We start from the raw sequence: 27,732 nt of genomic DNA, 5'->3' as shown, positions 1-27,732 counted from the left end.
ATATGTAAAAACATATCAACTTGGGCAATCATAAAGCATGTTGAAAAATGTGCCCACCAAGAATTAGTACAGGGGTATAAAAAAAGCAAGCGTGTAGATGCTTTTTACATAAAGAATACATTGGAGAATAAATTAGCATGGAAAATGGTCTCTTTGAAGGCACAATAACTATTGTTTCCTTATTAAATCCAGTTTTTCAATTAAGTGGAGACTTGCTGATCCACACTATGACTGGAAGGTCCCATAGAGAATTTCTGAACTTTGTAGATTAGCAAAACACTATAATTGGAAAAAAATAATGTCAGAGGTTCCAGGAGACTTGAGAAATAACTGTCAGGGTGTTCTTTTGTTTGATCAATGTCTTTAAATTTAATTATTGAAATGCTTCACAATAGATGGTAAACAGGCTATAAGGTTTTGTAAAGTATTGAAAGGAGACAAAGAATTATTTTATTGAGCACTTACTACTCACTGGGTACTCACTGGGCTATTAGTCTTGCTTAATATTGACAATATTTCTTTATATTAGTCATTGACATTGTGACTTTTGTACAGAAAAGGAAAAAAATCTTTGTCCCCAAAGAGTTAGTTTCCCCTAGAGAGCATAGCATGGAGGTCATCAAGCTGATATCAAGTCTTTTTTTATATCATCGCAAAAGTTTAACCATGTCAGTTTCTGCTTTGAATATCAATCAAAAAATTCTTATCATCTTCAAATTGTATATTGGGGCCCATGCATTGGTGACATCAAAATAAATCAAAAGTGGAGAAATAATATTTCTATGTAGCTTAATGAAGATCTACAGTGTAAGCAGGGTATAATTTGTGGAGAGGAAATTCTACATATATAGCATGGATTACTCTAAAGAAACAAACAATGAAATAAGTGTTTTCAGTCATTCATTCATCATATTAAAACAAAATGCCAGAGACTGGGTAATTTGTAAATCATAGAACAGAGACCTCATAGCCATAATCAGTTCTGGAAAGCTCCTCCTCAGTACGGAGGAACTGGGGATTGTATTTTAACACGAATTGCCAAAGTGACACAAAGTGTCACATTCAAAGTATGGCCAGAAATAAGCAAACTTCAGGAATGGTTTATTCCAGATGAGAGATTGGATGGTATTTCAACATGAGCCATTGAAAGGTGAGCAAGGCTCATACTGCTACCAAAAACAAGAACAAACAGATTTTGTAGATTAAAGAAGTGACCTGGTTGTTACCAGAAATGTCCTTGAGGACAATCATGATCCACTATGCAAGAGAAGTGTGGGATTGATGTAAGAAGACAGTGGAGCATAACAGAGTACATTTAGCTGTGAAGGATCGTGGAGAGTGTTAGGATTCTATACTTTGTGGGTGGCTGTTTAAGTTTGTTGAGGCAGTGAATTCATTACATAACCTTAAACTATAATGCCAGAGGTACAAAATGTGAGGATCAATAAGATTAGCGTTGTCAGAAAGCCTTTGTGATAATATGAGGAAGAAATTCTGAGAGCTAAGCCAGTAGCAATAGAATGTTACGAGGGTTGGGGCAGCTTCTGTGGAGGAGATGTGTTAAACATGGAGAGAGAATAAAAAACTAAAACTTACAAGATTCCTAGGATCAGTGATAAGACTAGAGGGAGGTGCCAAAGTATACATTATTGGTAGAGAGATAATAAAAATAAAAAGCAGAAATGAATTGTGTTTCATGTATAGTCCTAACTGGATTAATTATAATTGTGATACTTCCATTTTTTTAAATGTAGTATGAAACAAGTAAGGGATGTTCTATTTTTAGCTTACCACCCACCTTAACTCCTGAATCATTTGACATGTCATGCCTACTGTCACGAGGTGGGGCTGGGATCTTCTCTCTGATGGAGTCTTTTTCTTTCAGGTGGTAACAATCCATATCATACCAGTAGATGACCAGCTTCCAAAAGAGGCTCCTGGAGTCTCTCGGTATTTGGTTGTTAAGGAAACAGAGGTGGCCTATATTACCAAGAAACATCTCCATTTCCTAGATATGGAAGCATGTGACAGAGAGCTGCTCTACACAGTAACAACACCTCCATTTTTCTCCTTTGGCCACAGGTATTTTTGGAAAGATATGATCTATTAGTCTTTGTTTTATTGACCAGAGAATCCAGCGTATCCTATATAAGTGCTGTGATTCAATGGCTTGTCATTGGTCAGGCATGAATTTATACCCAATTCCGCAATTACTTTTTATATTTTTTGTAGAGGTCTGCAATTTTATCTCATACTTTGTCCCCGTGCTCCCCTTCAAAGTCTGTATTAATTACTAAGTGACCTGTGACTTTTAGTGTAAGGTATCCTTAAAGTAGTTCTTTGGTTCCCATTTTTAAGGGAAAGCTAATTGTTCTTTTTACCTAAGTTTAATGGGAGTTTTCAAACTTTATGTTTATATATTACAGGCCAAGAAATGGTCATATTTATAATCTCAGATGAGATAATTAGCATGTTGTGTAGGCCAATGATGTATACATGCTAATGAGGAAAATTTTTTTTAGAATGAGAATAGTGTGTTTTTTGTCTCTATGACTGAAAAAAAATTTGGGCGTACTTTTTTGCACTCCATTATGATTGATAAGACTTAAGGCTGTAAGCTGCCAATATAAAGAAAACATAAAGAATAAACATTTTCCCATAACGTCTTTTTTTCTTAATCAGTTGTGGGGCTTAAGCTCGGCCTGGGCACTGTCCCTGAGCTCTTCAGCTCAAGGCTACCACCTTTCCCCTGGAGCCACAGTGCCACTTCCCTTTTTCTAGTGGTTTATTGAAGATAGTCTCACAGACTTTAGTGCTCAGGCTGGCTTTGAGCCATGATCCTTAGATCTCAGCCTCCTGAGTAGCTAGGATTACAGGTGTGAGCCACTGTGCCTGGCTCAGAGTATTTTATTATTTTTTTTAAAAAGGTCACAAAAATGGTCACGAGCTATTCAATGTAATAGTTTATTTCATTTTGTTGTTTCAAAACAGGGTCTCACTATGTAGTTGAAGCTGGGCTCTCACTTGCTGTGTAGCCCAGATTGGTTTGGAATTCTCTATTTACTTGCCTTGCCTCCCCAGTGCTGGGATTATAGGCTTGTGCTTCTATCACTAGCTTTGATTAAGTTTTCTTAGCTGGGAAATTATCTGATGTATTGTCTATTTCTCTTTAGACACTCAGATGCTGGAAAATTATTCATGGTGGATAGCATACCAAAACTAACCAAAAACCCTCAAGCCCTGGGACTGAAGTCATTTACTCAGGTATGCTGATTTACAGAATACTGTGAAACTTGACCTGAATATCTTCTGAGACAATATGGCATTGCTTAGTTTTGCAGCTGAAAATGTTGACTGTTGACCTCTGTCATAAATCCCTGATATCTTTATTCTTTCTGCTGCACATTTGCATTGACTACATGAATCTATATTTTATCCAGTTGGATATGATCCAAAGTCTTGTTACAATTCAACACAGGTTTTTGCATTGTCTTGCCAGCAGCAGGACTCATTCAGGATTCCCATGGATTTCACCAAAGTCAGCTCCTTCAGCATTTTACTTTATTTTTTTCTCCAATAGTTTCCAATGATTACCATAATGAGGTTGTGCAGTTTTTAAAACAGTAGATTTCCTCATTGTTCTAGAAGTTAGAGGTCTGAAACCATGGTATTGTGAGGGTTGTTCCCCCCCCTTTTTTTCCCTGAAACCCTACAGGGTTTGTCATTATTTTTATTTTTTTATTTTTTGCCACCCCTGGGCTTGAGCTCAGCGTCTGAGCACTGTCCTTGGATTTTCTCAAGGCTAGAGCTCTACCACTTGAGCCTCAGCACCACTTCCGGCTTTTTTCTATGTATGTGGTGCCAAGGAATCAAACCCGGGTCTTTGTGCATGCTAGGCAAGCACTCTACTACTAAGCCAAACTCCCGGCCCGGTTTGCCATTATTTTCTGGCTGTTTGTCAGCAATCCTAGGCAATTCTGGGTTGGCCCATACACCACTCCCATCCTTGTCTGTTGTCACATGACTACGTTCTTCCTATGAATCTCTCTTCCCACCATACAGTCACTGGTCATACTGGATTAAAGTTCTGCCCTACCCTAGCATGACCTTCCTGTAACTAATTTCACCTGAAATGGCCTTATATCCAAATAACTTCAGATTCTGAGGTAGAATGGGCTAAGACTTCGGTGTGTGTTTTGAGGGGAATCATAGTAATGATTAGACAACAGAAACTTCTGTGGTTTGGGATTCATTATGCCTAATCCCCCTGTAGTTAGAGGTTGTAAATGAGTATGTCAATCCCATGTGGCAAGTGCTATTACTTTGTTCATTTTTACAGGCTAAGGGAACAGAGGCAGCATGATCCATATGTAGCTGTTATGTGGGGAATGGGGTTGAAACACAAATCTGTCCTTTATAGAGCTGATTGGCTTTGGCATTTGACTATATTTACTTCATTTCTTTGGCATTTTTTTCTTCCATATAATATAAAAAATATAATTAGTAACTTAGAGATTTGGGGGATTTTTTCAATTGAGGTAGCATTTATGATGTTGAATGTCAATAAACACTGGGTTTTTTGGACCTAGGTGTTGGAAAGTTTCAAATTCTTGCTCATTAACACCCATCGATCTATCTGAATTTGCTTTGCAGCATGCTGTGAACCATATGAAAGTGGCCTACATGCCCCCCATGCAAGACATAGGGCCTCATCTCCAACACGTCCAGTTCACAGTTTCCATCAGTAACCAGCATGGTGGCACTTTGCATGGGATATGCTTTAACATTACTGTTCTCCCAGTGGATAATCAAGTTCCTGAGGTATGTACAATGTTTGATATGGAAGACAGAAAGAAAGAAAGAAAAGACTACCATTTTCTTTTCAAATTGAAGTGTAGGAAAAAAGGAGAGGTGGGAGGTAAGGAGAGGATCTCAAATGGAACTTTACATCTAAAACCCGAGATTTTCTATTTGTTAAATCTGGCATTTTTTTCAAAGCTTTATCAAAATTTTTTACTTCCTTTTTCTTTAGGCAGAGTTTCACATGTTGATTTTGGGAAGGAGATTAAATTCTGGGTTTCTTAGTAACTGGGAAAATTTATTTGCTTTCACCACAGACCAGCTATGCTGCTATGTTGCTATGTAATCCAAGGAAGCTCTTTAATTTTCCAAAATGAATTGAGATGAACTCTTTTGTCCTGCTCTGTATCACTGCCCAGTGTTTATGTAAATCTTACAGATCTTAAGTCTGTCTTAAAAACTGAGTTACAAAACCAATGGTACTTGGTGCCTCTTCTGTGTGAGGCTGAGGTTTGCGTCAAGAGTTTGTTCCACACTTGTTCCCTTCTTTCCTTTTAGAATGCGACACTTGGTTAGTATAGTTACTATTGGGATCACTTCTTCCTTTAAAAGTGGAAAGATAAAGGAACCCATCCTATTTACTATGTAGCAGAGTCCCAGAGCTATCCAAGCCTCACCTCACATCTATCTTTGGTCATTTTTTTTCTTGGCCCTTTCTCACTATATCTGTACTTGCTAAAGGTTGTAAAACTAATGACATATTTGATAGTCCACCATATGGAAGTAGTATGATAGGTATACAGAATATTTTATAAAAAACAAGTTGCCAATATTTAATATTCAAGAGGTTTCCTGTCAGGTTGGACTCAACCTGGGTTTGATTCCTCGGTACCACATACATAGAAAAAGCCAGAAGTGGTGCTGTGGCTCAGGTGGCAGAGCACTGGCCTTGAGAAAGCCCAAGGGCAGTGTTCAGGCTCTGAGTTCAGCCCCAGGACTGGCAAAAAAGAAAAAAGAAAAATATACAAGTTCTAGCACTATTGAGCTTATTTACCTCATACAGCTGTGGAACAGAGTGTGATCTTCATCTACCAAAGTCTTCAAGACCATGTCATACTCATTTGTATCACGGGGTTGGCCTTGCAGGCTGACAAGCTTGCAAAGTTAGGTATGAAACACATCAAAGGAATCAAAAACCAGCTCTAATGTAAAATATTCCAAGGCATCTAAACTAGCTCCAGGGCATTCTATGATGCCTTTCTTCTCAGAGACCAGGTCCATGTGAAATGTGCTAAAAATGATTTAGGGTGTCTGCAGAATTAACTTGATTAGATTTTAGTCAGATCAACCTTTACTGTGTATATGAGATACTGGCCTTAAAATAGCTGAGCTTCTTGTCTTCCATTAATGCTTAAAATGAGAATTATTGTTATTATAATCAATAGAGGGGTTACAGTTATATTTGCCAGATAGAAAGTACATTACTTCTCACACAGTGATACCCCTTATCATGTTTTTGTCTCCATTTCTCTCCTCCATCCCCTCTTAAAATGAGAATTATTTAATAAAAATAAAATTTTATTAGTCAAATGGGACAAAAATGAACGTGTGTGTGTGTGTGTGTGTGTGTGTGTGTGTGTGTGTACTGAGGCTTGAACTTGGGGCCTCATGGTCTGGGTCAGCTCTACACTCCTCTCTCCCCATAGCTTGCACACTACCATATAACCCACACTTTCACTTCCAGCTTTTTACTAATTGGAGATAAGAGTCTTAAGGTTTTTCTGCCAGACTGACTTAGAACCATGATCCTCATGAGTGGCTAGGATTATAGATGGGAGTCACTGGCCCCCAGCCCTTCATACTTTCTTGAAGAAGTAATTGGTCTATGAACATAGTACTAGAAGTTTCACAGTGATCTAACAAGCTCTGGGTTGAGGATTCGTCATGGAGCAAGGCTTTGCATATTTCTTTTCTTCGTTCTAGGTCTTCACCAACTCTCTGAGGGTGGCTGAAGGAGGTCAGTGTGTCGTGGACACAGAGCACATCCGTGTTTCTGATGTGGACACTCTGCTGGATAGCATCTACCTCTCTTTGACGCGGACCCCGCTGAGCGGAAGGGTGGAGCTGAATGGATTTCCTCTAAATCCAGGGGACACATTTTCTTGGGGAGACCTTCATACCTTAAAAGTCAGGTTAGAACATTTCCTGGATTCCGCCCCCCCCTCCTCCCCTTTATTTGCCTTACCTCCTCATCTGTGTTAACTTTAGGGTGAACAAGAGGAAAGCAGGTCTGTCCAATTTCTTCATACTTTCCAAGGTTGACTGAAAACTAGAAATGACAGATTTACTTTTTGTTTTCCTTCAGACATTTTCTTTACTTCTGGTTTATTCAGTAAGGATGACTTTATAGGTATGTAAACAATAAAAATTACCAAAAATATTAAACTTGCTGTAACCAAGTAGATGATTGGAGACCAAAATTACGTCTAAAACTTATCTACATAACTGAATTTGGTTTGAAGAAAAAGCAACTTCTTAACTCTGAAAGTTCTGGGATAGAACTGTCCTGATCAACGTCTTTAGTGTAAGAATTAATTCCATTCTACCAGGGTTTGGAGGTGAGTGAATGCGGTCAGACTATCCAATTAGCCGGGGAGTACAACTCGAGCTGTGAGAGCCTCCGATGGAGAAATCCGGATTCTTGGTCCTCTAGTGTCTCTCCTCACCGTAATGCCTTTCATTTCCTTTGCTGAATTCAATTCTGCCAGAAACTTTTCTACAGAATTTGGTAAAATCATTTCTAGAAAACAGTTAAAGCTACTTAAAATAAAATGATCAGATAGACTAATTTCTCCTTTGAAAACCTGAGATTAAATGGAAACTGTGGCTCTTTTGATAAAGTGTACTAGGAAATATTAGGCATCGAGCTTGGTATGGCTTGGTTTAAAACTTGTCTAGGACGTGTTCACTTGGAACTAAGACTGGACATGAAAGGATGAGTTAAATCCTGTTTGTTTAGTTATCCTAACAGGTTTATTTATGATAGTTGATTTATAGTTGTTGATTTCTTGATATCTTTTCACTAGCTAAGTAGTGAAAAACACTCTCCTTTTGACTAAAATTTCCCTTTTGCCCTTTCGTGTTTTGCTTCTGAGATCTCAGCTCTTAGCCACAGGTTGAAAAAAAATTGTGTAGGCAGTTCTTTTTTTCTTTTTGCTAGTCCTGAGCTTGGACTCAGGGCCTGAGCAATGCCTTTGGACTTTCTCAAGGGTACAGCTCTACTACTTGAGCCTCAGCACCACTGCCGGCTTTTTTTCTATGTATGTGGTACCGAGGAATCGAACCCAGGTCTTCAAGCATGCTAGGCAAGCACTCTACCACTAGGCCAAACTCCTGGCCCAGTGTAGGCAGTTCTTACTAAGGAGTAGATAATGGATAAAAGGCATCGATATTTGTTAGAATTATGTGTTCAAGCACTTGTTGAATGATTTGTAATTAATTTGAAAAATATTTAATCTTCATAGTAATCAGTGCTGGTAAGGTGGATAGTTTTATTCTTATAGTTGAAGAACTAACAAAGATATTAGGAATCTGCTAAAATATGGAGTCAGGTTCTTAACGATCTGCTTAACCACACAGCATGTGCTTTACTGTGTACTATGAAGTCCAGTTGATTCCTTTAGGGGCACTACCAGAGTAAATAGTATTGGCACATCATCATGATCAATCTATTTTTGTAGGAGTGTGGCAAAATAAAGTATAGGAGGTAAGTGTGATACAAAAGAGAGGTGGAACAGTGGTGGAGGTAGTAGGGGCAAAGTAGAGATGAGATGTGGGTCTTGTATGACTGAAATAGAATCACATACCTGAATTTATATGACACCTATTTTTTTTTATTTTTTTTGATTGGTCTTGGAGCTTGGACTCTGGCCCTAGGCACTGTCCCTGAGCTTTTCAGTCCAAGGTAACCACCCTACCCCTGGAGCCACAGCCCAAATTCCCATTTTCTAGTGATTAATTGGAGATGATTCTAAGGGTATTTAGTGCCTGGGCTGGCTTTGAACTGTGATCCTCAGATCTCAGACTCCTGAGTAGCTAGGATTACAGTTGTGAGCCACCGCACCTAGCTATGATACTTATTATTGACACCATTTTTGTTTGTTTACTAGTCCTGGGCTTAGGCTCAGTGCCTGAGCACTGTCCTTGGGTTTTCTTAAGGCTAGATCTCTACCAGTTGAGCCACACCACCATTTCTGGCTTTTTTCTCAGTTTCCTGAGCAGCTGGGATTATAGGCATGAGCAGTGGCTCCTGGCAGGATAGGAATTTTTAAATCTGGGAGAGATTTGAGATTCTTTATAGGTTCAGATCAAGAAATTTTATAAGAGGAAGAGGGAAATTTGTGGAAAGGAGACTCTGCACAATCTATAGATAAAGGTTTTAGAGAAGAGTTTAATAAATCCAGATCAGAGGCAGAAGGATTAACTTTAAAAGTGGGAAAGAAAAAGACTATACTTTCAGGGATCATTTCTATAGTATGTGACTAGAGAAACTGCACTGATTGTGTAGAGTACCGATATGATGTAAAAATCAACATTAATAAATTCTTTTAAAAAATGTAAAAAAAAACTAATATAGAAAATCTGGAGAATACATACAGTCTTTAAATAAAATGCTTATTTTTGTGTGGGGGGGGGGGTCATGGGGCTTAAACTCTGGACCTGGGCACTGCCCCTGGGCTCTTTAGCTCAAGGCTACTACCATATGCTTGAGCCAAGTCCCACTTCCCATTTCTAGAAGTTAACTGGAGATAAGAGTCTCAGGTCCTTTTTTTCCTGGGCTGGCTTTGAACCTTGATCCTCAGATCTCAGCCTCCTGAGTACATAGGATTACAGGTGTGAGCAATCACACCTGGCTAAAATGCTTTTTATAATGCTGATTTAAAATTACTTATAAGAATAAAAGGTTGTTCTAGTTTTAGTATAAACATTCAGTCATAAGCACCTTCACTGATCTGTACATTTTGTTTGCTTTCTCCTTATAGTATTTATTCAACTGAAGTACTATTACATATAATTTTACTCCAGCTCTTGCTATATCAGTATTTTCCCACAACATTCTAATGATATTACCTAATCATAATAAATATTTTCAATGATTGCAAACAATTTTATTAAGTAGGTTCATTACCATATATTTAGCTTTCCCCTTACTATGGGAAGTGTAGGGTATTTCCAAACTCTGTTGTTACTTTATAGGAACACTAAAATTTTTATCTTGGTATATATAAACACTTGCCATTAATAGTTATCTCTCAGAATAAATATACAGTGATAAAATTTCTGAGGCAGACATAGAAAAATTTTCATGTTGCCAAACTGATTTAAAAAAGAATTCCACTGACCATTCCAAATATGTGGTCTGAGAGCAAATGCTTCATGAATGCTATTTATTTCATTTTGCTGTAGGAAATGTATTTCTCTGATCACTAGAAAGGATGTCATTTTGTGTGTGTGTACTTACTACTAAAAATTTTAAGGGAATCATCATTTTATTTTCATCCAGTTTTGAGCTAAATCATAGTGTTCATATTTTATTAATATGTATGTATCCTTCATTTTTATAAAAATAAATTTATATAATAATGGCAAAAAAGTGGGAAAGAAGGGAATCATCAAATTCACATCAAATCCTACTTTTCCCTGTCTGCTGTTCAGTCTTGAGTTTTCTCTCCAACAGATATATTCTACAAGTCAGAAGAACTACAATAAATGTTTCTATTTATCACAATAGCAATAGAAATTATATTTGAGGAAAAATTACCAATACATAGAATACAGGGTAGAGCAATTTTACATTTTGATATACTTGAGGAGTTAAACACTAACCTTATGATTATGCTTTTGTTTATTCTTATCATTTATTCCTTCAATCACTCATTCATTCCAAGAATACATCCAGAGCTATGGAAGAACTCAGGTTAGACATCTCAATGTATTCTCACAATGTTGGAAGATTACTACAATATTTTCCTCACTGCCCACAGGTACCACCATGATGGATCTGAGGTTCTTCAGGATGACATATGTTTGGAGGTCACAGATGGCACAAATTCAGCAGAATTTGTTCTGCATGTTGAGGTGGGTATGAAGTTTCCTCCTTGAATGGCTGTGGGGTTTCACTTGTAACTCCAAACAATGGAAATGAAGCTGTTGCTCATTGAGGAGAAATTCCAGAGTAGTGGGAAGTTTAGGGTAAAGGAAAGCTTTGAAATCACAAGCTTTGAATCACTCAATAATAATTGGAAATTAAAATAAACCGTATGCTGTGGAAGTACCTGCATGAGAGCATGAGAACCAGGATTCATCAGGAAATGTGTGAAGCTAAGCAGGAAGATTTGGGTTGGGTGAGGATGCTTTAACTTTTGTGTACATCCTGTCTGCCTGGAAACAGATGGGAGCTTTGAGCCCCAAACCATAACTAGAGACTCTCATTCCTGCCTAAAATGCCTCTCATGTGGGGCATTCCTTACAAGATGGTACTTATGGGGAAAGCTGAAAGATGCAAGCTGCTGGGCCATATTCCATGGCTATTGTTTAATGGGTCTGAAAAACCAAAGATGCCTGTCACTGGGACTTATTGGTGATGGTTTACCACTTGGGCAATGTTTCATTTCTTTGTTTAGAAATTGTGTGTATTTTGTGTCCTGTATAGGTATTCCCTGTGAATGATGAGCCACCAGTGGTAAAGGCTGACCTCGCAGATGTGATGCCCTGCTTAGAGGGGGGAGAGGTGGTCATTACCCCTGAATACATTTGTGCTACTGACATGGATAGTGATGACTTGAAACTGCTGTTCGTGATAGCGCGAGAACCTCGGCATGGCGTGGTGAAGAAGGCTGGAGTGAGAGTGGACAGGTTCTCTCAGGCAGATGTTATCTCAGGGACAGTGACCTACCAACACACAGGTATGTGCAGCATTGTAACTAGTGAGGGAATGCAACCAATGTGGGAGATTAGTTTATTTAGCCAGTCCTGGGGGTTGAGCTTAGGGCCTGGACACTGTCCTTGGGTTTTCTCAAGGCTAGCGCTCTACTACTTGAGCCACAACACCACTTCTAGCTCTTTCTGTGTAAATGGTATGGAGGGATGGAACCCAGGGCTTTGTGCGTGCTAGGCAGGCACTCTACCACTAGGCCACACTCCTGGCCCCAATGTGAAAGATCTTTAACTCCCCATTTGCCATAGATGCCAATATCTAATTGTCTTAATGCTTGCTTCCATTAAAAATTATGCAGCTGCTGCCTGTATTCCACTGTATAGTTGATTTGCCCTGGTTAGAAGAATGACTGATATGAGAACTGCAGTGAATTTCAGAGAAGAGCAATGTTGCCTGCTGCTCTGTTGATGCTTTTACATCTCCTCTGTCTTTGCTGGAAGCCCAGGCACTAATGATGCCATAGTAGGCACTAAGTATTTATTGAATGAATGCTGATGCATAAACACCTAATCCATTTTTAAGTCAACATGAACAAGTGAGAGGCCTCTTAGTTTTAACTCTTCTATAAGTTGAAGACTTACATGTTCTTTCTAACTATCTGAACTTCACATCTATTTCCCATTTTTCATTTATTTGATTACTCAAGTGATATACTCTCTAGGAGTTTTTTATGTTATCTTTTTTATTTATTCTTTAAATTTTTAATTTTTTATTGTAAAGGTGATGTAATGAGAATATTTCTTTATGAACAGTGTCACCCCCTCCTTCATTTTCTCTGTTTTCCCTCCTGCCCAAGTTATATAGTTCATTTCCAGCATAGTGTCTAGTGCGTATCACTGTTGAATTAGTTTACCCTTTGCGCCACCATTTCTGTGCTTCCCCTTCCCCTCTCCAAATCAGACACATACAAGGTGAAGTGTATAGAAATCACATATAGCAACAAAAGAGAATAAATCAAAGAAAAAAGGAAAAAAAGAAAAGAATCATAAGCAGTACAATGAAAAAGAAACCTTGTTTCAATTTCTTGGAGTTCATTTTGATATGCACCATTTTATGTGATCATATGCACATAGATATTGAGCCTGTGATCCTCTCCTAAAAATGTCATCCTTTGGTCTTACTGTGTGAATCCTTTTTTTAAAAGGAGAGTAATGCCAAACAAAATATTTTGCTTACATTTGTGCAGCATGTCTTTCGAGAAGAGATGACAAGTCTGATTCTTTGTGCTATCATTTCAAGGAAACTCACAGCATTAGTTGTTTCGCTATTCATTTCTAAGCTGACACATGAACACGACAAAACACACAAGTTAGGACTTTTCTGCCCCCCTGGAGAACACAGACTCCTTCACTCCGCTGTTCAATACTAATGAGATTCTTGTTCTTCCTTAATCAACAGAATCTTGTCATTTTTTTCTTTCTGTCTCACGGTTCAAGTTGGGACCATTTTGAATCTTTTACAGTGAGACCCCAAAAGTAAGGCGCCAAAGTAAATGCCACCCTTGCCACTGTCCTATTTTTAAAGCCATCTTGATTAATATACAGAAAGAAAAATATTGAAAGAAATGACCAAAATGTGGATTACAATTTTCCCCCCACTGTTTCTACACTCTCTATTTCTTATGACTGCCTTATGGCTGATGGTGATTTGTCTTGGTGTTAGTGGAAATGGAAAGGCAATTACCAACCAGACGTGGGTACCTGCTACCTCTCCCTGAGTTTGTTTCTAACACTAAAGGACTATGAGGGACAAATGAATCCACCGCTAGTCAAGCTTTGTGCCTCTTCCTTATTCATTTGTGAACTGTCAGACCCTTGTTAGCCTTGCTTTGTCCTTCCATATGGTGTTAGATGGCTGGCAGGGATTTCACCAGAGGTAACAGATGGATAAACATTTTTACATTATTTTCATGACTATATTTAATTTCTTAGTGATAATGCAGATATATATGTATGTATTGTGTATATGTACATGTACATCTATATATACATATATATCCCATAAATTACGTTCCTTGTCATCAGTGCTTGTAGAAGAACTGTGAGGAGGTTTCATCTTGGTATTCTACTTTTTTTGCCAGTCTTGGGGTTGAACTCATGGCCTGGGCACTGTCCTTTGGCTTTCTCAAGGTTAGAGCTCTACCACTTGAACCTTAATACCACTTCTGGCTTTTTCTGTTTATGTGGTACTGAGAATCAAACCCAGGGCTTCATGTATGGTAGGCAAGCATTCTACCACTAGGCCACACTCCCAGCCCTCTCTATATTTTTTAAGATTCAGAATTTCACTATCATTGTGTTTTTCAGGTGGTGAGATTGGTCTGGTGCCTTGTTTAGACACCATTACTTTGGTGGTTTCGGATGGAGAAGCCAGCCCTCTCATCAATGGCTGTTGCTACCATGGGCCTGACCCATCTGTTTCTCTTCGTGAGGCCTTCCCAGTGTATGATCTCAATATCACAGTATATCCAGTAGACAACCAAGCACCTTCCGTTGACATAGGTGACAAAAGTTTTTTAAGTTAAAATACTATTGTCTTTTGTATGGTAATACCTGTAGTTAATGAAATGATACTCTAAATTAGAAAAAAATTGTAGAGAATTGTCCAAACCTCAAATCTATGGAAAATCATAAGATAAAACTTTGTTTAGAGTGTTCGGGATTTCTGTATATTGAAAAAATACAAATATCTGTAATCTACGTGGTTGCTGGGAAAAGGACGCCACTGGAATCTTCAAATAGTTTGCTTTTATTTCACATGGGAAAGTATCATTTGCCTGCTGGAGAGAGTAATTTATTTTATCCATAATAATTTCTATTAGAACAGAATGAGTATGTAAGTACACCAGAGAGACCATTTATATACATTTAACCTTATTTGCTTTTTAGAAAGTCATCTCTTCATAGGCATTATGTATATGTTCAGTCTCTCAGAAAAAAATAGAAGCATATGTATGAATGTTATTGTAATTTGCAAACTATCTCCCAAGCAATGTTCTGGAAAGGAAGCATTATCCCAGCAGAATAATTAAGCACCAAGGCATGAAACAAATGTTCGTTATAAGCAATTCATAATCGCTCTCAGGCAATTAACGCTCTGACAAACAGAGGTAACAACTGATCTTGAAGAGCAAATAAACTACATTTAGTGGCTTATCATTAAAACAGTTTGGCAATTCTTATTTTCATTTGTCACTTCTATAGAGACACGAGGGAAATCAGAGTTCCTTGAGAATGACTAAAGGGCTGTAGTAAAACATTTAGTATTTTTTCAGTCTTTCATTATCATCTGGCTTGCTTGTGTGAGGAAAAAAATACATAATTCCATAAGTCATATTAAATCCACCCATTACCCCTGAATGTTTTTGCAGCAAACAGAATTATGCCAAAGGAAATGAACATCTCCCATGGAAGTATATTTGCATATGGGAGGCTTCTCTGAATTGGAATTTCAATTACTTCCTTTTGTCCTCACTATTCTGATGAGGCGATTTCATGCTAAGTCATAACAGTGTGGTTATTTGTATGCAGGTACCATGTTTGTTGTGGATGAAGGCTCCTCTGCAGCCCTTACCATGAAACACTTGTCTGTCACTGACCCTGACACTGCTGTAGATGACTTACAGTTTGTTTTGGTTTCTCCTCCTCAATTTGGCTACCTTGAAAACACACTTCCTTCTGTGGGTTTTGAGAAAAGCAATGTGGGCATAAGTATAGGTAAGTTATGACCAGCAATGACTTGCTGATGTGTATGGATGGGATTGGACAAATAGTGTTAAGTAACTAAGGACTTCAAAAACAATCAAGGCACCATTACATTAAGAGATTTGTATGCTGTTATGTTGATATTATTAGTATTATTGGTACTTGGAATTTTATTTTTCATTTTTTATTATGACATGCAAGCAAGTTTATATCAAAATAAGCAGATAATGCTAGCTGCTTGACAAGCTGAGATTAAGGGGGCTCTAGTTCCAGGCTAGTCTAGGAGGAAAAGTTTGTAAGACCCTTTCTCACCTCATAGTTGGGTGCAGTGGTATATGCCTGCCATCCAAGTTATATGAGAGACTCAGATGGGAGAAGTCATGGAAAAGTCTGTGAAACTCTCATCTCATAGAGGCAAGTAGACATGGCTTATGCTTATTATCTCAATAACAATGGGAAACTCAGAGCAAATAAATTGCAGTTCAATTATGTGCCTGGTGGGAAATGAAATCCTATTATAAATGTAAGCAGTAAAAGACAGGGCTGGAGGCATAACTCAGCAGCATGCCAGCCAAGCAAGAATGGGATTCTGAGTTCAAACCCTCAGTACCACCAAATAAGTAAATAAACAAATGCATTCAGTTAACAAATGAAATTCCCTATATGAAATATAGTAAGGATGGAAGAGATAGTTTTGAAGGTCCTCAGAACAGCCCAGAATATTGTGATAGAATTAATCTGGTGGAAGCTCAAACTCAGGGCTTCGGGATTTTCCCTGAGCTGTTGTACTCAAGGCTACCATTTGACCCAAAGTTCACCTCCTGCCTTTTAGCATTTTTAACGGAGGTTGGGCAATATACTATGAATGGTACAGAAAAAGAAAGCCTAAAATTTTTAATCAGATGACATTAAATTTAAACAAAACAGTCTCGGGTGCCAAAATAACCAAAGTCCAATTCTTCAAGTATCATAACTTAGAAATAAATGACTCTCTTAGCCCCTTTAAAGACACATATCCTGCTTTTTGTTGGCCATGGGACTTGAACTCAAGGCTGGGTGCTGTCACTGAACTTTTTTGCTCAAGGCTAGCACTCTAGAACTCTGAGCCATAGCTCCAATTACAGTTTACTGACCATTAGTAGGAGATAAGAGTCCATGAACTTTCCTGCCTGGGCTAGCTTTGAACCTCGATCCTTCTGGGTAGCTACGATTAGACATGAACAATTGGTACCCTGCCATATATTCACTTTTAAAATGAAAAAAGTTCATTCCATTTTCCCCAAGTACAAGAATTGCTTGTGCTGAAGGCCTGTTGTGAACAAGATGGAAGTTTTCTGGCATTCATTTCAAGGATCTAAAGAGTGGTCCTGGCGTTGCTGATATCCTAGTTTTCCTTCTGTTCTACATAGAAATTGGAATTCTGCGTTACAGTCTGTGCATACCTACTTTTATGTTGATGGTTGGCAGGAATTGATAAAATCCCTGATAGGCTTTTTATTCAGCAGCTGAGACACAGGATGTTAAGAATGGGGTTGAAACTGTAATCCTAGCTACTTAGAAGGCTAAGTTCTGTGGATCATGGTTCCAGTGTATCCCAAGCAGAAAAGTCCATGAGACTCTTAATCTCTAATAACCATCCTCCCCCCCGCAAAAAAAAAAAAGCCAGAAATGGGGCTGTGGCTCAGAGTGGTCAGAGTACTAGTCTTGAGCATAAAAACCCAGGGAATATACCCAGGCCCTGAATTCAAGCCCTAGGACTGGCACCAAAAACGCCAAAACAACAGCAGCAGCAGCAGAAATCACAACAAACAAAACAGCACAAAGAGTATAATTCTTTTAAAAGACTGTATCAAGGCCCAACAAAGTAAGTATGAGGGAAGAGATACTTGCAAGAGGGGAGGGGAGGGCCAAGGGAGAAGGATAGGATGAAGGGGAGAGTGGGCAGAAAATAGGCAAGAACTAATGTACATAGCACAGAATTGAGAAATATAAGGGAAGGATATGTTGAAGGGGAGGAAGATCAAGATGCCCTGTACGGAGAATCTGCTTTGTTTAACTGAAAAAAAAATCAATAGATAACCAAAAGTTAAGTAAGGGAAGAAGTGGGTTGAGGGGGCTGGTGGAGAATGTTGAAAGGGATGACAGTGATCAAGATGTGTTGTATTCAAACACTGCTTTGATGATGGCAACTCCTTTGTAAAACTACTTAAAGGCAATAAAAAATTTAAAAAAAAGAATGAGGATCAGTAACTTATAAACCACACTTTTCTTCCTTATCTGTTCTGTGTTTGGTATTTATCTAGCATCATTTCAATGGAGAGACGTGAAGTCGTCGCATATTAACTACGTGCAGTCCCGGCATCTGAGGATAGAGCCAGCTGCTGACCAGTTCATGGTCTATGTTACAGATGGGATACGGCGCTCCTCAGAGACTCCATTTTACATTCGCATCAACCCCACAAATGACGAGGCACCTGATTTTGTAGTGCAGAACATCACCGTAAGACACACCTCAGAATATTCTTTTTTTATATATTTTTATTATATTTAATAGAAGGGTTACATTATATTCACAGATAGAAGGTGCGTTACTTCACATACATTGATACCCTTTCTCTTGTCTTGGTCCCCATTTCCCTCCCCCCTTCCCTATCCTATTTCAAATAACCAAATCCGCATTTATCCAATATATCAGATAACAAAGTGAAATACTGCAACAATATGAGATAACCAAGGGACAGCAAAAGAGATGAGAGATAACACAGTACATTAAGGACAACAATCACTCATTATATGACTTTTGTTTCTATATCCTGGAGGTCCTTTCATTTAGCATCACACTGTATGGCCTTATGTATCTAGGTTTTGCTCTATTGCAAATCTCTGCTAGGAGAGTCCAAGGTTTCTACTGATTACGACAAATGAGGGAAACCACTGAGCCTATGTTCCTTTGAGTCTGGCTTACTTCACTTAATATGATTTTTTCTAAGTCTTTCCATTTCCTTACAAATGGGGAGATGTTGTTCTTTCTAACAGCAGCATAGAATTCCATTGTGTATAAATACCACATCTTGCTGATCCACTCATCAACTGAGGGACATCTGGGTTGGTTCCCTATCTTTGCTATGGTAAATAGTGCTGCAATGAACATGGTTGTGCTAGTGGCTTTAGTATGTCCTTGTTTCTGGACGATTGGGTAAATGCCAAGTAGTGGAATTGCTGGGTCAAGGGGAGCTCTATGCTTAGTCTTTTGAAATTACCATACTGCTTTCAGAATATTCTTTTTTATAATTATTTTCTGGTTTTAAAAATTATTTATTTTTATTTTCTCTTACTCTTTTATCTCAGTACAGCGCATATAACACATGAATTTGGTGAGTGGGGAGTGAGATAGGGAGAGGATAGTATCTTTTATATTGTAACTCAGCCACTTGTAAACCATTATTCTCACAATAATGATGATAATAATAATTGCTAATATACAATAAATGCCTTGGTAAAATGACTAGATTGCATGTGTAGAGGATGAAATAGGTTCCAAGCCATTCACATGCACTCATAATCATCACAAAAGGCTTTTAGAGTGATGGCATTATTATTGTCATTTTCAGAACTGAGGAAATGAGGCAAACAAAGAGATTGACTAAGTAGCTTAAGTAATTTATACACCTCTAGTAATGTACACATATGATTTTTTTCTGTGTGTTTTCACTTATCCACTAGGAATTATATTATACCTACTATTCTGCACTTCTGTTTTCCCTGCATACGTTTTTCTCCCAGCAGTTTATGAATACAGTGCATCTTGATTAGTGTCACCCCTTGTAACATTCTCAACTACCTTTCTCAACTTCACTTTTCCCTTACCTTCATTTTAGGTTAACTGTTCATTTCTTTGCAATTTAAGAGCAGATTCTATATACAATGCATCTTGATCTGTGTCACCACTTCAGCATCTTCACCCCCCTCCCAGCCATCCCTTCCCTTATGCTTCTCAATTCTATGGTCTATACATTAGTTCTTGCTTATATTCTTCCCTTCATTCTCCTACCCCTCTCCTTTACCCTCCCCTCCTATCTTGTAAGTACACATTTCCTTATACTTATTGTGTTGGGCTTTGACTTAATCTTTTTAAGGAATTATACTACTTGTGCTCTCCATAGAGTTTATTATATTTCCATTAATTTATTTATAACCCCTTGCTTACCACCCAAAGTGTTTACTTGTAGATTTATGAGGACATTCTAGCCATCACAAATGAAGGAAAACATGCAGCCTATGTTTCTCTGGGTCTGGCTTACTTTGCTTAATATAACTTTTTCCAAGTCTTCCATTTCTTTACATATGGTACAATATCATTTTTTGATGTATATATACCATATTGCCTTGATCCATTCGTGCACTGAAGGGCATCTGGGTTGATTACATGTCTTGGATATAGTAAACAATGCTGCTATGAACATGATTATACTCTCTGCTTTAGTGTGGTTTCGTAGCATTTAGGTAAATGCCCAGAAGTGGGATTGCTGGGTCATAGGGAAGCTCTATGTTTAGTCTTCTTTTAAATTTTGTTTTATTGTCAAGATAATGTATAGAGGGGTTACATTCATCAGGTAGTAGGTACATTACTTCTCACTCTATGTGTAATCTTTTGAGGAAGCTCCATGCTGCTTTCCAGAGTGGTTGAACAAATTTACATTCAAATCAACAGTGTGGTAGTGTTCTGTTTGGGGCACATCCCCACCAGCATCTGTTATTAATAGCTTTCTTGATTGTGGCCATTCTAACTGGGAAGAGGTGGAATCTCAGTGTGGTTTTGGACAGAGATGTTGAACTTTTATGGACAGAGGTGTTAAACTATACATTTTCTTAGTTCATTTATCACTTTCTAAAACAAAATTGTATTGAAATTTTTATGCAAATATATATTTGCATATACATATATGTGTATATATAGATGTATGTGAAAATTTTCGTACAGAAGGCTAATTAACTCAGACATATGTTTTGGCAAACCCTAATGAAATACAGTGAGCACAGGCTTTGGAATTGGAGGGACTTAGTTGTTGCACTTAATATGTTGGTTATTTTCTCTGTTTCATCAGCTACAAAATATATAGAATCTTCTTTAAATGATAGCCATGATGAATCAGATGGGTGGTCATCTGATTAAGATAGTCTTAAGTAAATATTAGATAAAATCAGTATTATCATCACTGTAATATTTGCCTCTTTTCTTCTGATATTGATCAAAGTAATTATTTTTTCTTATTTTTCACTAAAAATAATCAAATTCTAAATGTGAAAGTTTTATTTGATTTTAATTTTCTACTGCGTCTAAATGGCACATGAGAGTCAACTCAGCATGAAATTTAAGAGCCAGTCTTTCCTCCTCTTTTGGCTTGTGGGTTTCTCTAGAGAGCACTTCAGTAATTATATGAGACAAAAAAAAATCTACAAATCGTTCTTCCCATACCTATTTCTATTATCTCGTATCTGTCTAGGGCCGGGACTTCTGAAATAATTAGGCCACTGGGAAGTTGTCTCTTGTTCTGGAAGCAATCATGATTTTTACCTGTGTCTTCCTTGGAGAAGCTGCTGTGGAGTAACACACACAGAGCCCCTTTCATCCTTCATAGACATAACACTAAGCTTCATGGGATAGGGTTTTTAGATAGCCGTATTTGGCTTTCTTGGAGAAAGTGCATTTATTATATAGATTGGCCTCCAAGTTGTATTGCAAAAGGTTGTAAGTTATGATAATCCTTTCTAAATATATCCAGGTGTAAAAGTCTATTTTTAATGTATATTGATTTACATTGTATTTGTGTTATGTGTGTGTGTACGTGTGTGCGTGCTTGTGCGTGTGGGTACAGGTCCTGGGAATTGAACACTGGGCCGTCTCACTGTCCTGAAACCTTTGTGCTCAAAGCTAGGGTTCTTCTACTTAAACCACAGTTCTACATCTGGAATTTTGGTGGTTAATTAGAGATAAGAGTCTCTCAGACTTTCCTGCCTGAGAGCTTTGAACAGTGATCCTCAGATCTCAGCCTCCTGAGTAGCTAGGATTGTAGGTGTGAGCCACTGGTGACCTAAACTTTTTTCTTCAGTCCTGAGGCTTGAACTCAGGGCCTGGGCACTGTCCTTGGGCTTTCTCAAGGCTAGCACTTTATTAGTTGAGCCACAGCACCAATTCTGGCTTTTTCTGTGTATGTGGTACTGAGGAATCAAACCCAGAGATTTGTGCATGCTAGGCAGGCTCTGTACTACACCACAGTCCTGGCCTGATCTAAGCTTTTTATTGTCATAATATAAATAAACAAATCAGTCTCTAAAAAAGAATTCTACTTTTTTTCAGTGACATTTGCTAGTAATATTGTGGATGAACTTATACAGTAAGTTGAGAGCAAAGATTTTTGTAGTCAACTTCTATAAGGAAGGTTAATTACAATATATTTTTAAGCTGCTTTATTAAAGTTCCTGGATTAAAAGAAGAGTTATCATTTAAAAGATTAACGATAGTTTCATAAGTATAGCATATTTAATCTGTGATATTACTTCGATCCAATCCTTAATAAGTAAGATCAGATAAAGGAATGCTAGTAGCATTTTAGTTCTATTTTTAGTATCAAGAGGGTGAGTAATTTTATGCAATTCTGTAAAAAAAATAGCTGTAGAAGGATTTTTTTCAATCAATAGAGGGTTGAAAAGAAATATGTTTTCAGTTCTAACCCACACATATCTTTAAAGTCCTTTCTAGTCTCACTTGATTTCAATTCTTACATTTATATAACATAAATATAAATATTCATGTAATGCTGCACCTTATAAGAATACGTATAGAATCTATACGCTTTTGTCACTTAGATCTTGCTATATTTTACAATACAAAGCATAAATATTTCTTTATTTTCTCTCTGTTCTTTTTAAGAAAAAAAGGCCAAGATAGCTAAGCGTCATATTGCCAAGCTCTAAATGAATAGATCATTCATGAATCAATACAATTATACTGACTTTGAGCTTAGAAAAAGTATGAAGCTGAGTTGGGTGTAGGAAAGGAGTAGGAAAAGTGGTTCAGAAAATTAAGCGGTGTGAGAATTAGGAGAGGCGAGGGATCCAGAATTAAAGCATGTGTTATATGCCCCCAAAGGATCCTTCTCAATTACTGTTGACTACGATGAAATACAGAAGTTTTTACCACAATAATGAAAACACAAGCTGTCAAATATATCCAGTATATGCATGGTAGGTATTTGTGCTATTTCTAAAGCAGTTAGAGTTGCAAGAATTATGGAAACGATGAGAATCTGAGAGGTTAAAATAACAGCTTGGTATCTAATTGCAAAGATTCTACATATAGCTTTAAAACTGAATTATTCTGACTTCCAGCAAGTAAGCATCTTTTTGCTGGCTTCCCATCCCCCAGAGTTTGAATTATTAACATTATGCATGATTTAAATCCGAAGTCTTTGGTCATATATGAAAATTAAACTTGTTTCCAAATCTTCAGGAAAAAAAAAACTGTGAGGTACTTTCATAGATCCTAAGGCATAATGAATTCAGGACTCATTATGTGTAGATGTTATTGAAAATTTGTAATAAGATGTCTTCAAATGATGTGGGGTTTTTTGGGGGTCAGTTTGTCAAAAGAAACTAATAGACAAGTTGCATTTCACACTTAGCTAACTTCCTGGCTTGCTCCTGCTCAGGTGTGCGAAGGTGGAATGGTAGAGCTGGATTCTTCCATTATCAGTGCAGCTGACCTAGACATTCCAAAGGACCACTTACTATTCAGCATCACTCGGAAACCACATCATGGCCTCCTCATCCTCGTGGGACCCAGTGAACACTCTCCTCCAAATACCCAGCCAGCTAACCCTCACCAGAAACAGGAACTCGCTCACAATTTTTCTGTGGAACTTCTGAAGACTGGTAAGATGTGCGAAAACTTATCTCCTGTTGTTGACTTACTAATGTAAGTCACATGTATTTTAAACATCATGTTGTGCACCATAAATACATACATACTTTTATTTTAAAATAAAAATGCAGGGGCTATGCCCTATAAACACATGAAGAAATGCTCAACATCTCTGGTCATAAAAGAAATGCAAATCAAAACAACTCTAAGATTCCACCTCACTCCAGCTAGAATGGCCAGGATCAGGAAAACTAATAACAACAGATGCTGGAGGGGATGTGGCCAGGAGGGATCACTACTACACTGTTGGTGGGAGTGCAAACTCATTCGACCACTATGGAAAGCAATATGGCAGTGCCTCAAAAGGCTAAACATAGAACTCCCCTATGACCCAGAAATTCCACTAATTGGCACTTACCCAACCATCCAGAATCTAGGGCATACTAAATCCACTAGCACAACAATGTTCATTGCAGCATTATTCACTATAGCAAAGATATGGAACCAACCTAGATGTCCCTCAGTTGATGAGTGGATCAACAAGTTGTGGTATTTGTACACAATGGAATTCTATGCTGCTGCCAGAAAAAACGACATCGACCCATTTCTTAGGAAATGGAAAGACTTAGAAAAAATCATATTAAGTGAAGTAAGCCAGACTCAAAGGAACTTAGGCTCAATGGTTTCCCTCATTTGTCATAATCAGTAGAAACCTTGGATTCTCCTAGCAGAGATCTGCAATAGAGCAAAACCTTAATACATAAGGCCATATAGTATGAAGCTAATTGAAAGGACCTCCAGGATATTGAAACGAAAGCCATATAACGAATGATTGTTGTCCTTAATGTACTATGTTATCTCTCATCTCCTCTGCTGTCCCATGGGTATCTCATATTGTTACAGTACCTCACTTTGTTATCTGATATATTGAATTTATTTGTATTTGGTTATTTGAAATTTGATAGGGAAGGGGGAAAAACCAAGACGGGGTGGGGGGGTGGGGGGGAGGGTAAAGGATACCAAGACTTGTGAAAGGGTATCAATGTATGTGAATTAATGCACCTTCTATATGGCAAATATCGTGTAACCCTTTTATTAATTACAATAAAAAATATATTTAAAAAAAGAGAAAAAATGCAGGGGCTAGGACTGTGACCTAGTGGTAGAGTGCATGCCAAATACTGGGGTTTGATTCCCCAGTACCACTTACACAGAAAAAAGCTGGAAGCGCTGTTGTGGCACAAGTGGTAGAGTGCTAGCCTTGTGAAAACCCAAGAAAGTGCCCAGCCCTAGAGTTTAAGCCACAGGACTGGAAAAAAAATATAGATAAATAAAAATACATTAGTCTACAAAAGATAGTAGTGTTAAAGAAATAGAAGTTTAAAGTAGCCTCACTGGAAGTGGCACTGTGGCTCAAGGAGTAGTGCAGTAGCCTTGAGCTGAAGAGCTTAGGGACAGTGTCCAGGCCCAGAGTTCAGGTCCCACAACTGGCAAAATAAATAAATAAATAAATAAATAAATAAACAAACAAATAAATAAATAAGAAAGCCTTACGTATTCTCTCTCTCTCTCTCTCTCTCTCTCTCTCTCTCTTTAAAATTATTGTCAGGGAGATGTACAGTGTTTATCTCTTGAAGGTTGCTTTTGGGGTATAAATTAATTTGGGACATGGAGCCCTGGCTAGAAACAGAACTAACTGAATATATAGTAATGTATTTTCTTCTTTATTCCTCCTTCTCTCCCTTCCTTCCTTCCTTCCTTCCTTTTTCCTTCTGTGTATGTGGTATAGGAGTTTGAACTCAGGGCCTCATGTTTGCTTACTAGTGCTTTACTGCTTGAACCATATCTCCAACCCTGCTTTTTGCTTGCTATTTAGAGATGAAGTCTAGTGAACTTTTCTACCTAGGCTCTCCTCAAACCACTATTCTTGAGCTCTCATCCTCCTGAACAGCTAGGATTATAAATGAGAACCACTGATACCTGACTAAAAGACAACAATGTGTTTTCTTTCCATTGCAAAGAACCATTAAAAATGCTATCTGTGATGTTTGGTATTTTAGCACACAACTTTTAGTGTCGTGATTAAAAAAATCCTTTAACTCTATTGAGATTGTAAGACTACATTTTAAGAGATTTGTCTGCCAAAAATTTCCACAGTTGAAACAAATATAGAACCACATATAATAATGACTCATTAGTCTCTCAGCAGATAATTTGCTCTTGAGGGAAATGACACATTGGAATAGCAGTCTAAATGATTTTTTAATTACTCTTTCAAAAATATGATCTTATCCCATTTTCCACACACAAAAATACTTCCCAAAATTTGAGCAAAATTTCAATTCTGGAATTACTACAATTCTAGAATCTCTGTCTCTGTCTCTCTCTGTCTCTCTGTCTCTGTCTCTGTCTATCTCTGTCTGTCTGTCTGTCTGTCTGTCTGTCTCTCTCTCTCTCTCTCTCTCTCTCTCTCTCTCTCTCTCTCTCACACACACACACACACACACACACACACACACACACACTTTTTTTTTCATGTGTTTGGTTTTCCCAGACTGGAAGGTAATTTCCTATTTGGTTGAGACTGAATGGGGACTTCAGAATGAAGCTCTCTTAACCTGTGTGAGGAGCTAACCCAGGGTCTCTAGCCAGGGTCTAACCCAGGGTCTTTTTTGCTTGCTTTGTTTCAGCACTGGCTTGACTTTCTCCTACATTCTCCCAGTGAGTGTTGGCTGATTATCCTAAAGCTTATGTTTGTAAAGAACATCCATCTATTTTTCCATTCTTATCAATTGCAAAGAAAATTCTAGAGAATATGACTTAGAAAATTCGTAGAGGATATGGTCAAGTTGATAACTGTATGCTACAATAAGACTACATTGCTACAAAATATTATTTTCATTCAAGTTGAAGACAAAGGAAAAAAGAATCCTGATTCAGATTTTAGTTTGGGTTCATTTGTTACTACAATAAAATTAAAAAATCTGCCAGGGGCTAGTGGTTCACACTTATAATCCTAGCTACTCAGGAGGCTAAGATCTGAGGATCAAGTTTCAAAGCCAGCCTGGGCACAAAAGTCCATGAAGTTTAATCTCCAATTAACCACCAGAAAAATGGAAGTGGCACTATGGTTCAAGTGGAAGAGTGGCCCAGGCCCAGAGTTCAAACCCACATCTGACAAAAAAAATATATTAAAAATCTTTAGTGTATTCTTATAACCATCTCCATGCACAAATATCCAGAACCTAACCAAAGTGCTTCAGTTATGCTTTTATATATTATTATGGTCATTTTATTACATTTTATGTGTTCATGAAATATGGTTTGGGTAGCAATCTTGTTTCATTGTATGGATGAAATCCATTATAATTTTACACAATTATCTCTTATTTAAAAACATCAGATCATGTTCTACTTCTTTGCATTAAAACTTACATGTTAATAAATATTTGACATCTTTCTTGGTGAGCACCTTTTAGCTTTCTATTACTAACAGCTACAGAACCATTGGTAGCTATTAGTAGCTTTGTAATATGTTTGAAAACAGGAAGGGTAAAGTTTTCAGCTGTGTTCTGTTTTGAGACTATTTTGATTATTCTGGATCCCTTCCCCTCCCCTACCGTCCCTCCCCTCCCCTTCCTTCCCCTCCTCTTCCTTTCCCTTTCCTTCCCTTCCCTCTCTTTTCCTTTCTTTTTTTGGTGCAGGTCCTAGGTCTTGAACTCAGAAAACCTGGTCACTGGCCCTTAGCTTCTTTTGCTCAAGGCCAGCACTCTACTACTTGAGCCACAGCACCACTTTTGATTTTTCCCAGTAGTTTATTGGAGATAAAATACTCATGGAAGAGGTGCTGTGGCTCAGCATGGTAGCATACTAGCTTTGAGCTGAAGAGCTCAGGGCCAATGCCCAGGCCCAGAGTTCAAGCCCCATGGCAGAACAAAACAAAACAAAAAGAATTCTCATAGACTTTCCTGCCTGGGCTGGCTTTGAATTGCCATCCTCAGACTTCAGCCACCTGAGTAGCTAAGGTTACAGGCATGAGCCACCAGTTCCCAGCTCTTTTTCATTTGTACACAAATTCTAGTAGGTTTCAAAATAAAGTAAGATATGGGTTTGTATTTCAGTTTTGATCCTCTTAGAATTTGCTTTGCTGACTGATTCAAAGCAAGAGTCTAATTTTCTGCTTTTCCCAATAAAGTATTTCTTTTGTTTAAACACTTGAACACCTTTGTGTATATATAATTTACTTACAATGTCCTTTCTATACTGATTTCAAATAATGCCCTCATCAAATAGTGCAAAGCTACATAATC

At 37.9% G+C, this 27,732-nt stretch overlaps 1 protein-coding gene and 1 pseudogene across 1 annotated transcript in view; both read left to right on the top strand.

Moving 5' to 3' along the window:
* Nucleotides 1-27,732, top strand: part of Frem1 (FRAS1 related extracellular matrix 1) — a 122,908-nt gene that overhangs the window by 26,468 nt on the left and 68,708 nt on the right. The window contains exons 10-19 of the mRNA XM_090329104.1: nt 1,886-2,082; nt 3,174-3,264; nt 4,654-4,821; nt 6,784-6,992; nt 10,845-10,938; nt 11,513-11,765; nt 14,104-14,298; nt 15,328-15,513; nt 17,805-18,001; nt 23,211-23,433. Coding sequence (XP_090185230.1) covers nt 1,886-2,082; nt 3,174-3,264; nt 4,654-4,821; nt 6,784-6,992; nt 10,845-10,938; nt 11,513-11,765; nt 14,104-14,298; nt 15,328-15,513; nt 17,805-18,001; nt 23,211-23,433 — 1,813 coding nt within the window. The remainder of the gene's footprint in view (nt 1-1,885; nt 2,083-3,173; nt 3,265-4,653; nt 4,822-6,783; nt 6,993-10,844; nt 10,939-11,512; nt 11,766-14,103; nt 14,299-15,327; nt 15,514-17,804; nt 18,002-23,210; nt 23,434-27,732) is intronic.
* LOC150065419 (small nucleolar RNA U3) lies at nt 9,304-9,388 on the top strand (annotated as a pseudogene).

The sequence above is a fragment of the Megascapheus bottae genome, chromosome 3 (assembly GCF_031878675.1).
Source record: "Megascapheus bottae isolate mThoBot1 chromosome 3, mThoBot2.hap1, whole genome shotgun sequence".
Lineage (NCBI taxonomy): Eukaryota > Metazoa > Chordata > Mammalia > Rodentia > Geomyidae > Megascapheus > Megascapheus bottae.
This window is presented reverse-complemented; position numbering and strand designations above follow the sequence as displayed.